A 14,649-nucleotide genomic window follows, 5' to 3' on the forward strand; every position below is an offset into this window, starting at 1 on the left:
TTTTGGTATATAAACATTGTATTTTGAGAAATAACCGGTTTCGTGTTGTCTTTTCAAATTTCTCAAAATACAATGTTTATATACCAAAAAGATTTTATAACATTTTTCTAACATTTTTCTGACATAATTTAAATATATACTTTAACCATGTAACACAAGTCTTCTGTAGTTTTTTCACTCTTATTATCTTTTATATATATATATATATGCAGTCGTGAGAACATATGCGTTTTTATTAGCAAAAATTCACTTCTGTAAATTGATCAATGACTGAAAACTGGTTAATTCCGCTAGAAAAAGCAAGTTAGGAAATGATTAAGTGATGCTTCAGATTAATTTCTCTGGTGAATTGAAACAAAAGGAGTTTCTATGGGGTTGCTTGACTTGCTGGACGTAAACAACCAAATTTCTCTTGAATCACATCCTGCTTTTAATGTAGATAAAGGGGACATTAAACACATGGTATGGTTATGGCAGGAACTCCTTTGCTCAAAGGTGCATTTGATCAGTGAGAGATATTTAAGTATATTTTTCTTTTTACCTGAGCTACTGGGGGATTTGTAGCTTGACTTCCTGGAAATAATAGTTAAATCTCCTTCAAATTACACCCTACCATCTTGAAGAAAGGAGGAACAAATTCCATTGTGTATATGTAAAATTATATAATGAAATAAAAAGGGAATGGTCTTGGCAGGAATGCTTATGAGAAAATCAGAGCTCAGCATTGAAACCTAGCAAAATGGTAGATCAGTTATATCAACTATATGCAGTAGGGACCTGCACTCCGTAACCTTTTGGATTTTAATGATACTTTTGGAAATGTCATCTTTTTATTGTTGTTGTTTAGCTTCAGGTCAGCTCTGTTTGATAAGACTTATATTGGAGGTCTTTGAATCACAACCGTTCCAACCTTTTGTATACCAGAGGTCTACATTGCCCATTGGTTCCTTTTCTTTTATAAGGATGTGATTTGAGGAAATTTGGCTACTATTTCTAGTGAACTAAGCAACTGTGAAGAAGGTTCCTCATTGGCTCCTCTATCTAAAATAAGTTAGCATGGTGGAATCTATCTGCTACATAGCTGTACTTATGAGAAAAGTTGAACTTAATACAGACCACTTACCAAGCCAACGAGGGGGCCTCTACGTGCTTATTTTACATGCAAGAAATAATAGACAGGTCTTCTTCAGAGCACAGCTTACTTTCTTATAAAGTTTAATCCATTGAATATTCACACTCTAACCTCTAGCCCACTGACATATTGTTTTCTCTCTTTACCTTTTTTCACTACTGTTACTATAATGGCCTCTGTACCTCTTGTGTTACATCCAATTCAAGTATCCCAACCAAATTGTTTTTCCTTCTCTTGTCACCCATATTGTATCCCTCTGATCCAACACTAACCTAAACATTCAGTCCTTTCTTCCCAGAAAGTTGCTTTTCTGAATTTTTCTTTCTCTGCACATTTTTTTTTCTTTCTGTTTTTATATATTTTCCCAGCACTCATTGACTTCTAAGACTCCCTTCGGTCATGAATGACCATGGGATTGCACCTAGAATGTTCCCTTCCAAGACACAAGTCTGGGCAAGGTTGTTTATGCCCATGTATACCAGCCTCTCCTCTCCGCGCCACCGATGTTATTCAAGGTAAAGTTAAAGACCGATACAGCTTGGCACCAGTGATCTCACAACTCATTTCTACAGCTGAGTGAACTGCAGCAACATGGAATAAAGTATCTTGCTCAAGAACACAACACAGCCTGATCCAGGAATCAAACTCATTACTTTATAAGTGTGAGCCTGAAACTCTAACCACTGAGCCATGTGCCGTCACATAAGTCATTGACCTATAACTACTCAAAAGTAATGTTAAATGTGCTGATCTCACTAATCTCAGAAGGCTTACAAAAGCCGTTACCACAACCTGTTCTTGCAGATCTAATCAAAAGATCATAATATATGTAAAGATGAATTAGCCACTGCTGGAAGGCATTTGATTGTGGATCTGCTCAGTCAAGGATGAGCAAATAACATGTAGTATGAACTCTTGTCTATGAGAACAGTGACTCTTAATAATAAATGACTTGGACTGCATTTTCCTATCTAACCATGTCAAAATGGACAATGGACAATCATTATGATTTGTGTGTGTGTCTCTGCATGCCTTAGCTTTGGCATTATTTCAGTCGTGCTGGTGATGTTTATGTCCTCCATGAAGAAAAGTGTAGCAGCTTAGCAGTTCAATGTTCCCTGCTTGAGAAACAAAAGTTGACCTCACAAAAATTGCCAATCCAGCTTTCGGATACCACCTCAAGAAGTCACGGCCAACCCATGTCAATGTGAAAAATGTAGATATAAAGGTGATAAAGATAATACTGCTGCTGCTGATATATATGCTGTGTGTGTGTGTGTGTGTGTGTGTGTGTGTGTGTGTGTGTGTGTGTATAAAGATCCCTGTTGGTTATGAATGACCATGGGATTGCACCTAGAATGTTACCCTCTGAGGCACAAGTTCGGACAGGGTTGTTTATGGAAAACCAGCAGTTACCCATGCATACCAGCTTCTCTTCTCCACGCCTCTGATGTTATCCAAGGAAAGACAAAGGCTGATATAGCTTGGTGCCAGTAATGTCACAGCTCATTTCTACAGCTGAGTGAACTAGAGCAATGTGAAATAAAGTGTCTTGCTCAAGAGCACAACACATAATCCAATCCAGGGTATCAAACTCACTACTTCGTGATTGTGAGCCTGACAGTCTAACCACTGAGCCATGCGCCTTTACATACACATATATATGTAGGTATATTTCCTATCAACTGTCCCTCCACCCTTGTTCATCATTCACTGCATTGACCTCCCCCCCCCATCTCATATCCTCCATTACTTTCCCTTTGCACACTTATGCAAGTATCCATTCTCTCTCTCCCCTTCCTCTTGCCAACACTCTGTTATACTCCCTTATACTTACCTTCTTGTACCTTGAGAGTTTGCTCTGGCACTCCATCACTACCTTCTTTTTATCTCCTTTGCAACTACTCCCACCCATTTTATATATATAATGGTGGGAAACCATATATCTCCTCTGTTGCAAGACACTTATGCCTGTCCCTCTATTATACTCTAGCCTCTCTATTCTTAACATAAAGCTGCTTCCCCCTCTCAAATTCTCCTCTACCCAGTTAATTGTGGGAGCTGTTTTCTTTTCCTTTTTTCCTGTACTTTTCCTGACTTGCAAGTTACTTGGTAACCTCACTAGTGCTGGTGCCACAAAAAAAGCACTGAGCATGCATTGTAAAGTGGTTGGCTTTAGGAAGGCATCCAACCATAGAAACCATGCTGAGGCTGACACTGGAGCTTGGCACAGCCCTGCAGCTCATCAGATCCTGTGAAACTGTCCAACTCATGCCAGCATGGAAAAACGAACATTAAATGATGATGATGATATATACATATGTATATATGTAGAAAGAGCATTAAATAATATTTAATTACAAGTTTCATGATTAAATTTTTATTTGTAGAGATTGAGGAGAAAAAACCTGTCAAGAAACAAAAAGCAGATAATGACTCTGCCGCCACTGCTTCGGTGTCCAAGTCTCCTGTTGCCCCGCCAACTCCAGAGAAAAAGTCACAATCAGGTGATAAGACAATGAGCTTAGAAAAGTCTATCCGTACAACATACCGTGAGGGTCAACCTTTCAGCTTCTTTCTTACTCGTGTTAAAGGGATTAGTTCACAGTACAATTCTTCCTTTGTTATGGGAATTTCTGGTAAGTGTTTTTTTCTTCTTCTTTTTACCTAATTCATATCTTTTCTTCTTGCTAGTTTTTCTTTTTTTAACACCCTAAACCATTTTCATCTTTATTATTCATTCTACCATAAAAGAAAATATAACTGTAAAGACAGAATAAAAAATGCATTTTAAAAACTATGTTTTATTTTATTCTAATAATGTGTAACCTTTTTTTATTTTTCTCTTTAGATATTTTGTCATCAGCATTTGGTAACCTTCAGGCATCATGTCAGGTAAGCATCTTTTACAAAAAAGAAAAATATAGAAATATCTCCCCAAAACTTTAAATATCAGTTTTTACCATTCTGCCATGTCACATTGAGGAGGATGATGATGATGATGGTGGTAGCAGTGGTGGCAGCCATTGTCATCATCATCATCATCACCACTGTTGGCCACATGTCATCTTATAGTAATTTTTCTGTTTTTACATAAAAAACTTTAAATATACAGATGTCTGTGCGTGTCATTGCATACCTTTGCACTGACAGTTTCAGTTGTGCTGGTGTTGTTTATGTCCTTCATGAACAAAAGTCTAGCAGCTTAGCATTTTCACTTGAGAAACAATGGTATGGTATTTAGAAGGATGCTAACATTGATTAATATAGTCCTACTGTACCAGATATTAAAGATACATAAGATAAATGTAGACCTCAGTCCTATGTGTCTGACCCCACAACCTCAATTATCACTGTGTAACAAAATCATAATTCTTTTTTGTCTTTAATCAGTAAATATCATTTCTTATTTGCTTCTATCTAGAAATCAAAAGAAATGACAACTATTCCCTTCAAACATTGCTTTTGTGACCTGGACATCAATGTTTTGAAACTGACTTATTTTCCATTACATTTCAGACAGATTCAGCACTGAGTTGCTGAAGCAGAAATATTGTTATAGTAAATATTCTGCTCAACACCACAGATTTAGTTGTCAGTTGTGTGACCATAACCACTTGAGTATGTCCTTTAGTGCCTGACAATATGCATTTCTGATCATGAGCAGTAGTGGGGGAACATCATAGCCATGTGTTTGAGAAGAATTCTTTGGGGGATTTGAATAAATGAAACAAAAGCAAAGTTTGAAGGAAATGTTAGCCATTTTTCATTCTTCCTAGGATTAAGCAAATAGGAAATAACAGTTGCTTCCCAAGGACAAAAATTGTGTTACACAGTGTTATGATTAAAAGATCATAGGTCTATTTGATCTGGAGTTAAACAACAGCTAAAATTGCTACCATCTTATTGAACATTTTATTTTGTAAACTGTTCATTTGTTTTTTTATCTGTACAAACAAGGAGCCATTATTTTTCATACAATAATGGAGATATTTGGTATGTTGAGAATAACTGTGGAATTAGGGAACTAATTTATCTATTAGTTCTGCCGCAACAAACTCTCACCTGACCCACGCAAGCATTGAAAAATAGATGTTAAAATGATAAGATAATGATGTAGTATAAATGCAGTTTTCTGTATAATGTTAGGGCCTCATATTTATGATTATAATGAGCTGAAAAGACTTTGATCAACTGAGATTGTACAAGTAATTAGTAAACGAAGTCTACTATTAAATGTGTTGAAAATCTAAAAATTTTTAGTAAGGGAACTGACTCCAATAAGATTAGTTTATTGAAATTTTTAGACAATAAAGAAAATAGAGATTAAGTTGGGCAAAATGTTTAGCAGCAATTCCCCTGTCCTTTCTGAGTTCAAATTCCACCAAGATTGACTTTACCTTTCATCCATTTAAGGTTGGTAAATTAAGTACCAGTTGAGCACTGGGGTTGATGTAATTGACTTAATCCCTCTTCTGGAACTTCTGGTCTTGGGCCAAAATTTGAAATCAATATGTAGAATAAAGATTGGTCTTTAAATCATATTTCTGTCTCATGCCGATATCAGTGGTAATAATGATAATCATAATAATTTCTAACATACATACATGGCCACAGTCTTAGTGAAAGGGATTAGTCAATTGAATTGATTTCAGTACTAGGACTTTATTTTATTGACCCTAGAAGGATAAAAGGTAAAGGTGACGTTAGTGGGATTTGAACACAGAAGGTAGAGAAAGAGCCAAAACAAATACTGTTGGGCATTTTTCCCAAACCTCCAACACTTCTGCTAATCCTCTTTTTATCATTTTATCTTTTTTATTTTAAACTTTTTTCAGTCATTAGACTGCGGCCACACTGGGGCATCACCTTGAAGAATTTTTAGTTGAATGAATTGACACTATTACATTTTTTTAAAGCATGGTACTTATCCTATTGATCTCTTTTGCTGAACTGCTAAATTATGGAGGCATAACCACACCAACGCCAGGCAGTGGTAGGGGACAAACAAACATACGCACGTGCATGCACACATGCAAGCTTCTTTCAGTTTCTATTTACCGAATCCACTCACTAGACTTTGGTTGGCCCAAGGCTATAGTAGAAGACACTTGCCCAAAGTACCACACAATGGGACTGAACCCGGAACCATGTGGTTGGGAAACAAACATCTTACCACATGGCTATGCTTGTGCCTTTATGTTGATTCTAATAAAGGAAAGGACTTTTTTCCATAGGTAGAAAGCCACATGGATTGGGGGCAGGGAATAAATGATCAAAGTAGCTGGCATTTATTTTGTTGACTTCCTGTGAAATAAAAGGTGAAGTTGACCTTACTGAGATTTGAACCTTGGAAGTATGCAATCAAATAGATGGTAATAATGACATGAGTACAATATTTTACAGTAGACGCACCCATCTACAGAATGAATAAACATCATGCAACCATTAAATGTGTCCAACACTTGTGGTTAATGCTGTAATGATATTGGTTTCGAATTTTGGCACAAGGCCAGCAATATTGGAGGAAGGGCAAGCCAATTAGAGCAACCCCAGTGCTCAGCTGGTACTTATTTTATTGACTCCGAAAGAATGAAAGGTAAAGTTGACCCTGGCAGCACTTGAACTCAGAACGTATAGATCGATGAAATGTCGCTAAACCTTTTGCTTGGTGTGCAAACGATTCTACCAGCATGCTGTCTTTAAATGTTGTAATAGTATTGGTTTAAAATTTTGCACAAGGCCAGTAAGTTTTGGGGGAGGGGTAAGTTGATTACATCAACCCCAGTACTCAACTGGTACTTATTTTATCAACCCTGAAAAGATGAAAAACAAAGTTGACCTTGGCAGAATTTGAACTCAGAATAGTTAGATAGATGAAATATCACTAAACCTTTTGCTTGGTGTGCTAATGATTCTGCTAATGATTCTTTCAGATGTTACCTTTAAATGCTGTAATAATATTAATATCAGTTTTGTTTGCCAAAATCTACAAACATTCTTGTGGAATGAACCAATGAGGAAGCCTCTATGCAGTTGCTTGTCCTGCTAGACATAGCAACCATTTCTCATTCAAATCACAGTTTGTTGTTATAAAGAAGATAGGATATATTAGAGAATGTAGGCTCAGATATACAAAATGATATGTTGGTCACTGCTAGAACTTCCCTTAGCATATTTTATCAGAGTTGATCGAAGCAAAAGAACAAAGCCACTTTTGAAAAAACATGTTTCTTCAATCACCTCCACACAACTTGTGGCCTGGAATTTTCAGCATTAGAACCTGAAGAAAATGATATTTATGAGGCTGTCATTTTGTACTGATCTCCATTAAAACTCTTGGATGATATTGTCTTCTTCTTGAAAATCTAATTAAGAATTTTGGTTAGAGACTCAGTGTAATAATATAAGAGATACAAACACTAAGTTTTATTTTTGGCAAAAACTTGTTACCTGCATCTTTAAAAATAAGTGATAATAATAATTTATTCCAGTTTAGTCTTTTTAAAAATTTCATTTTTTAATTAATGACTTTTTTTAATATGAAATGATAATAATCATAAAATTCCTTCTGAGATGAATCTTGCAATTATTTTAAATGCATGTGTTAAAAGAATAGTAGTATTACTGTCTTTCTTAACTAACTCTATTTCCTATTTTGGTTTCCAGTTTAATTACATGTTTGATATCAAGTGGCTGATGCAGCAATATGCTCCAGAATTCCGGTGAGTCGGTCTTTTATCTTTTACTTGTTTCAGTCATTAGACTGGCCCATGCTGGGGCACCATTTCGAAGAATCTTTTAGTTGAATAAATGGATCCCAATACTTATTTTTATTAAGCCTGGTACTTATTCTCTCAGTCTCTTTTGCTGAACCACTAAGTTACAGGGATGTAAACACACCAACACTGGTTGTCAATCGATAGTGGGAAACAAGTATAGACAAACATATGCAATAGACTTCTTGCAGTTTCCATTTAAAAAATTCACTTGCAAGGTTTTGATCAGTCTGAGGTTATAATAGAAGACATTTGCCCAAGGTGCCATGCAGTGGGACTCAACCAGGAACCATGTGGTTAGGAAGCAAGCTTTTTACCACACAACCATGCCTGCATCTAATGAGTCTAAGGAGTTATTTTCCCTCATCTTCATACATGTCATTTGAAACAGATGGTACAATCAGGGTTTGAATGTTTTTGTTCATAAGTCTGCGTAATCAGGTTTGACTTGAGGCTAAACATCAACTACAACAATCACTACCATCACGAGGGAGGTCATAATGGGTGATGATGTCTGTAGAAGCCATGTCTGAAAAGATGGAATTGTCATGTCTTGAATGCCTTTCGGTACTGATTTGCTTGACTAGTGCTGACCTAAGACAGTCACTAGCATTAGACAAGTATATAGTTCTTTTGTCTTTCATGTTTTTCTTGTTTCAGTCATTAGACTGTGGCCAGGCTGGGGCACTGCCTTGATGAATTTTCAGTTTAACAAAGTGATATCAGTACTTCTTTCTGAGCCTGGTTCTTATTCTATCAGTCTCTTTGGCTGAACCACTAAGTTATAGGGATGCAAACAGACCAACACCAGTTGTCAAACAGTGGTGGGAGACAAACACAGAAACAAAGACACACACACACACACACACACCTAGCTACTTTCAGTTTCCATCTACTAAATCCATTCACAAGTCTTTGGTTGGCTCAAGGCTATAGTAGAAGACACTTGCCCAAGGTGCCACACAATGTGACTGAACTGGGAACCGTGTGGTTGGGGTGCAAACTTCTTACCACACAATCATGCCTGTGTCTTTTTTTTTTTTTTAAGACAGTTAGTGTGATGTGGGTAGAACTTAGTTACTATTGGTAGCAGGTCAAACAGCTGCTGCAGAAGGGTTCCATTATTGGCTTATTCTGTAATACTTGAACCATGGGAACATCACTGAAGACTTCAGCTTTGTATTGTGATTCAAGAGAAAATGTTCTGCAGTGGTTTTGTTTTATATCTTATCCTTCTTTGGGTATCTAGAAAATTCTGTTGTACAAACTCTCAGATAATTATCTAAAGATTAAAAATATATATTCTTCCAAAACCTGTGGTCTTGGGTTTAGTCTCACTGTGCCGCACCTTGGGCAGTTGTCTTCTACTAAAGCCCTGAGTCGACAATACCATTGTGAATGAATTTGGAAGACGGAAACTGGAAGAAGCTTATCATATGTATGTACATACATACAGACATAAAAATGTGTATGTATTTATATATAAATATATATATATAGGTAAGTGATAGGCTTGCCTCGATCCTTCAGGGGTAGTCTGAAGCATCCAAGCAACCAGGGGATGTTTAAATCCGGAGGCACTCCTGGGGATCACCTGTATGGGTACCGTCTTGGGAAGAGGGCATCCAGAGGCAGGTAATTTATTGCTTAAACCGTACTTTATAATTATATTTATGTGGAGAATGGAGCAACAAATACAAGAAAAAGCAATATTGTTGGATTAGTTAACCGTTGTTTTATTACGTAATAAAACAACGGTTAACTAATCCAACAATATTGCTTTTTCTTGTATTTGTTGCTCCATTCTCCACATAAATATATATATATATATATATATATATATATATATATATATACATACCGGAGTAAGCACATGAAATGTGCAACAAAGTGGAAAAAAGAGTACTCAAATACCAGAGGTAGAGTAATAATATATATATATCATTCATTCACACATGGTAGTGCGTGAATAATATTCTTAAGGTCAACATTTACTCACTCACAACCACTTCTAGGCTTTGTCACTAACTTAGTTTTTAACCAAGTTAGTTGATGTTTACATTTATAGATTGGTCACATCCTAAGCTACATTTTGAGTGACAAAATTTGAAAATTGCTTTGGTAGAGAAAAAGTTTCAGTAAAATATGTGAAGTTAAAAATGGGAGAGTAACAACTGAAATCAAGTCAGATATTCTTTTTTTTTAAAAGAAATCTATATTTCATTTTAGCTTATTTGATAGATCTTGGTGAGAGGAATCTATCCATGTTACTTATATTGTTGTTGACTGTGACTTTGAAGTTTTGGCCCCAACTATAGCTTAGCTAGCCAAAACTCCGAAGTCACTGTCTACAACATTCTTGTTTAAGAATCGTAAATTTGTACTCTATGAAAGTATAAAGTAACCCATTAGATTAATGTAACATTGTTTTTATTATGACTGAACTTAAATTGCACGCACGCACACACATACTCTCACACACACATACTCTCACACACACATACTCTCACACACACACATACTCTCACACACACACACATACTCTCACACACACAAGCTCTGTTATTAGTACCATTAGTAACACAATGAGCTATAATGATATTTTCATATAAAAAATAAAATTCAACTTTATCAATCCCTCTTATTTTCATATTCTTGAACTAGTTTTCTCTAAATTTCAGGCAAAAACCTGTTCTAATAGTCCATGGGTTTAAAGGTTCTGAGATGACTGGTTTACAGAATGATGCATCTAAATTTTCCAGTGTGTCATTATGTCAAGTAAGTACATTTTACTTCTTATACTATTCACAATTGTTTACTGCTTTTCCATTTTATCAATGCTCATTTTATGTATTAGCTTTTTTTTCCTAGCTGTTTGCCATTTGGGATTAGTGAACTTACAGGAATGGAGGCACAGTTAAATAGCAAAGGAGAAGACAAATCAATTTATTGAGCTAAAGGAGAAAGCAGCTCAATTTGTTGAGGCAGCAAAAATAGCAGCTCAGTGAACTGAGTTAGAGTAGAGGACGATTCTATTAATTGAGCTAGTGTGGAAATACTCAGTCAACAAGAGTGACAGGAAGGGTGGCTTAGCTAATTTAGGTGGTGGAAATGATGGGTCAGCCTGCAAAGAAGGTGTTCAGTCAGCTGAACTTGCAAACATGATAGTGGAAATGGTGTTTTAGCCAATTTAGTAAACTGAGGCAAGAGAAAAGATGACTCAGTTAATTGTTTTAGTTGGTAAGACATCTCAACTATCTAAACTGCCGGATAAGATGGCTCAGTTAACTGGTACACAGAAAAGATGACTGAGAATTAGGACCTTTTTTTAGTTCATTAATAGCCTTGTGAAGGAATTTGGAAGATAGATCTGAAAGAAGCCTGTAGTGTGTGTGTGTGTGTGTGTGTGTGTGTGTACATGTGCGCATATCTCTGTGTGCTTACAAAACTACACTGAATTACAGACTGGACATCACTATTTGTAGCTCAACTACATTTGGTGACATCATCTTTATTGGTTGGAGTGCAACTAATGACATTCATTGACATTTCCTATCAATCTGTTAGCTCTGTGCATTTGAATTCCTCTGGATTAAGAATAAGTCCTCTACTTGAAGAATGGGCAAGGTTGGCAACAGGCAGTTGTGCCCAGCCATAAAAATCCTACTTCAGTTCTCTTCTTTCTAAACCATGCTTTGTGGACAAACATATAAAACAAATTGAGCATTTCATGGAAAAAATTCATTGGTTCAAATGGTAGAAAGTACCATTTGGAACTTCAAAACAGTCTTGGGTTTTGATTTTAGCTGACATGAAGATGACAAAAAAAAATATCAAGATGCCTGGTGATATACTGTGATTGAGAAAACTCATGCAACTTTGCAAAATGAAGTCCTGTCAAGCCTTTCCCAACAACTCAACTTCTAATGCCCATCCCTTCATCAATCTTCTGTGTTACTACTCACTCATGTATTCCCCTATGTTTCACATTCTATCTCTTTTATTGTCCCTCATAATCCCCTCTTCCTCCCTGACCCACTCCTATTCTCTTCCCTTCACTTCCCAAAATTAATATTCACTCTGACCACTTCAGCCCCCATTGCCAAGCATCTGTTCACACTCTTTTCACATCTGGCAAACTTACTTACCTCCACCCACCCTTCTGTTCCTCTAATCTTATTCTCTGCTTTATATTTACCTTGTACCTTGAAGACACACTCTTGTCATCTTTCTCTCTCTTTCCAGATGGAGAAGCCATGTATCTCCTCTTCAGCATGATCATTTCCTGTCATTCTATCATACATCCATCTCCTTCAAAGCTATACTCCACTCAGTTGAGGGGTTTCAGCTTGCAAGTACCTGATAACCTCACCAGTGCTGATGCTACATAAAATGCATCCGATACATTCTGTAAAGTAGTTGGCATTAGGAAGAGCATCCAATTGTAGAAGCCTTGCCAAAGCAGACATTAGAGCTCAACATAGTCCTCTGGTTTGTTAGTTCCTGTCAAACCATTCATTCAATGTCAGCATAGAAAATGGACATTAAATACTGATGATGGTGAAGAATGGGGAAAGTAAATTTACTAATAATTTGAAGACGATTTGCTCTTTACTATGTATTTCTAATCTTTATTTATAAATTCCAGTTTTCATATTAATATATGTAACTGAAAGTCAAAGTTTGTGACTTTTAAAGATAATGAAATTTAGAGCACTTATATGACATCTGTTCCCAATAATCTATCACAGAGGTGATGAACTTTATACTCATCTGAAGGCTAAGTACAGCTTTCTGAAAACAGTGTAACATTTGAGGGAAAAAACATTATAGTAGAATATATCTTTCTTGATTACATAAATTTCAACTAATAGAGAATGTTAGAAACATCTACTGTTTTTCTTAGTCAGTTTAGTATATAGTGTAAACATTCAAACATCATCGCTATCTTTTCAAATCTTGCTGCAATCACATGTCATTTTTTGGTCTTCCAAAGTTGTCTTAGATAAGTCAAGTTACCTTTTTTTGGCTGTAAACTTTGGTCTGAAAATTCTGACTTATATGCTGGAAAATACAATATCTTTTATCTTTTACTTGTTTCAGTCATTAAACTGTGGCCATGCTTGACAAATTTTAATTGAACTTCTTGATTCCAGCACTTATCGATTTGTAAAGCCTGGTACTTACTCTATCAGTCTCTCTTGCTGAACTGCTAAGGTATAGGGATGTAATCACACCAACAGCAGTTGTCAAGTGATGGTGGGAGATACACACACACACACACACACACACACATGATGGGCTTCCAGTTTCTGTCTTCTAGATGCACTCACAAAGCTTTGGTTGGTCCAAAGCTATAGTAGAAAACACTTGCCCAAGGTGCCACACTGTGAGACTGAACCCTGAACCATGTGGTTGGGAAGCAAACTTCTGACCATACAGCCATGCCTGTACCTATTTCTTTACACTTGTAATTATTTGTTTACAATTGTGTTTTAAGAATAGAAATCTGAAAATTTCTGTTAGAGTTCTTTTCATCAAGTTGCTTATTCTGATTCTCTACCATTTCTACATTTTGTTAGAGTATTTATGAATCATTATATTTTATAAAATAACAAGTTTATTAGTATAAAAGTGTTTCTGAAAAGTGGCCCTTGTCAGATGGTAGTAGTAAACTTCAGTGTGGCCTTCCAACATCAAATGGTTCTTCATCTCAGCTCTACCACATTGCTTCTTTGTTCATTCACTTAATGTCTGGATGAAGGTGGGAGTGGTTAATTTTAAGGCAGGATGTTATGGCTGGGTGCAGTTTTTGTCACCAAATCTTACCTGTTTTTAAGTAGGAGTTTTTTTCATTCCAGAAGTCTTTGAAAGTGCAGAACAGTCTGTCATAATATCAGCAAGATATGTTGACCACTGGTTTGCTTAACCCTTTTGTTACCAACCCGGCTGAAACCAGCTCTGGCTCTGTAGTACAAATGTCTTGTTTCCATAAGTTTTGAATTAAAATCTTCCACCAAACATTAGTCACAATTTATGTTCCTAACACTAGCTTAATGATAACTAAGTTATTTTACTAAATTCTTTGTTATATTTAAAATGATTAAAAAAAACACAGAGCATCTCAAAATAAATACAGTAACGAAAGGGTTAAGTGGTGATAATATGGAATAATCAACATTCATGCACACTCTCTCTCAGGGGCTGTTAGCTTAATGGTAGCTGATATCTGAGAAGTATTGGTTTGACTCCTGCAGCTGACTGCTGGCAACCTTTTTCTGTCCTGTATGAGTTAATACCCAATCTTTCTCAGCTGTACTTACAGCTTTACTACATTCAAAATTTACTTTCTTGTCTGCAACATATATATATATATATATATATATATATAGGTTAACTAGGAAGTTAGTTTTTGTATGTGGCAGATATTCAGGTTCAATAAACACTGAAAATATGCAGAAAACAACTTCTGTCTCATTCCAGGGAGAAAAACTAAAAGTAGTTGATAGCTTCCGATATCTGGGTGACCAAGTTAGTAGTGGGGGTGGGTGCGCTGAAAGTGTAGCTGCTAGAATAAGAATAACCTGGGCGAAGTTCAGAGAGCTCTTACCTCTGCTGGCGACAAAGGGCCTCTCGCTCAGAGAAAAAGGCAGACTGTATGATGCATGTTTACGAACAGCCATGCTACATGGCAGTGAAACATGGGCCTTGACTGCTGAGGACATGCGTAAGCTCGCA

The 14,649-nt window shown here is 36.3% G+C and overlaps 1 protein-coding gene across 3 annotated transcripts in view; it reads left to right on the plus strand.

Annotated features, from left to right (window-relative positions):
• LOC106882043 (bromodomain-containing protein DDB_G0270170) overlaps positions 1-14,271 on the plus strand; it is a 69,732-nt gene extending 55,461 nt beyond the window's left edge. For 2 of the 3 annotated variants that reach the window (XM_014932600.2, XM_014932601.2), the window contains exons 3-7: positions 3,523-3,771; positions 3,984-4,027; positions 7,802-7,857; positions 10,593-10,689; positions 12,157-14,268. In XM_014932600.2, the coding sequence (XP_014788086.1) occupies positions 3,523-3,771; positions 3,984-4,027; positions 7,802-7,857; positions 10,593-10,689; positions 12,157-12,189 (479 nt within the window). In that variant the 3' untranslated portion in view covers positions 12,190-14,268. Of the gene's footprint in view, positions 1-3,522; positions 3,772-3,983; positions 4,028-7,801; positions 7,858-10,592; positions 10,690-12,156 lie in introns of all 3 variants that reach the window. The other variant, XM_052968734.1, reaches the window with a different exon arrangement.
• Positions 14,272-14,649: the final 378 nt, after the last annotated feature.

Source organism: Octopus bimaculoides, chromosome 6 (assembly GCF_001194135.2).
Source record: "Octopus bimaculoides isolate UCB-OBI-ISO-001 chromosome 6, ASM119413v2, whole genome shotgun sequence".
Classification (NCBI taxonomy): Eukaryota; Metazoa; Mollusca; class Cephalopoda; order Octopoda; family Octopodidae; genus Octopus; species Octopus bimaculoides.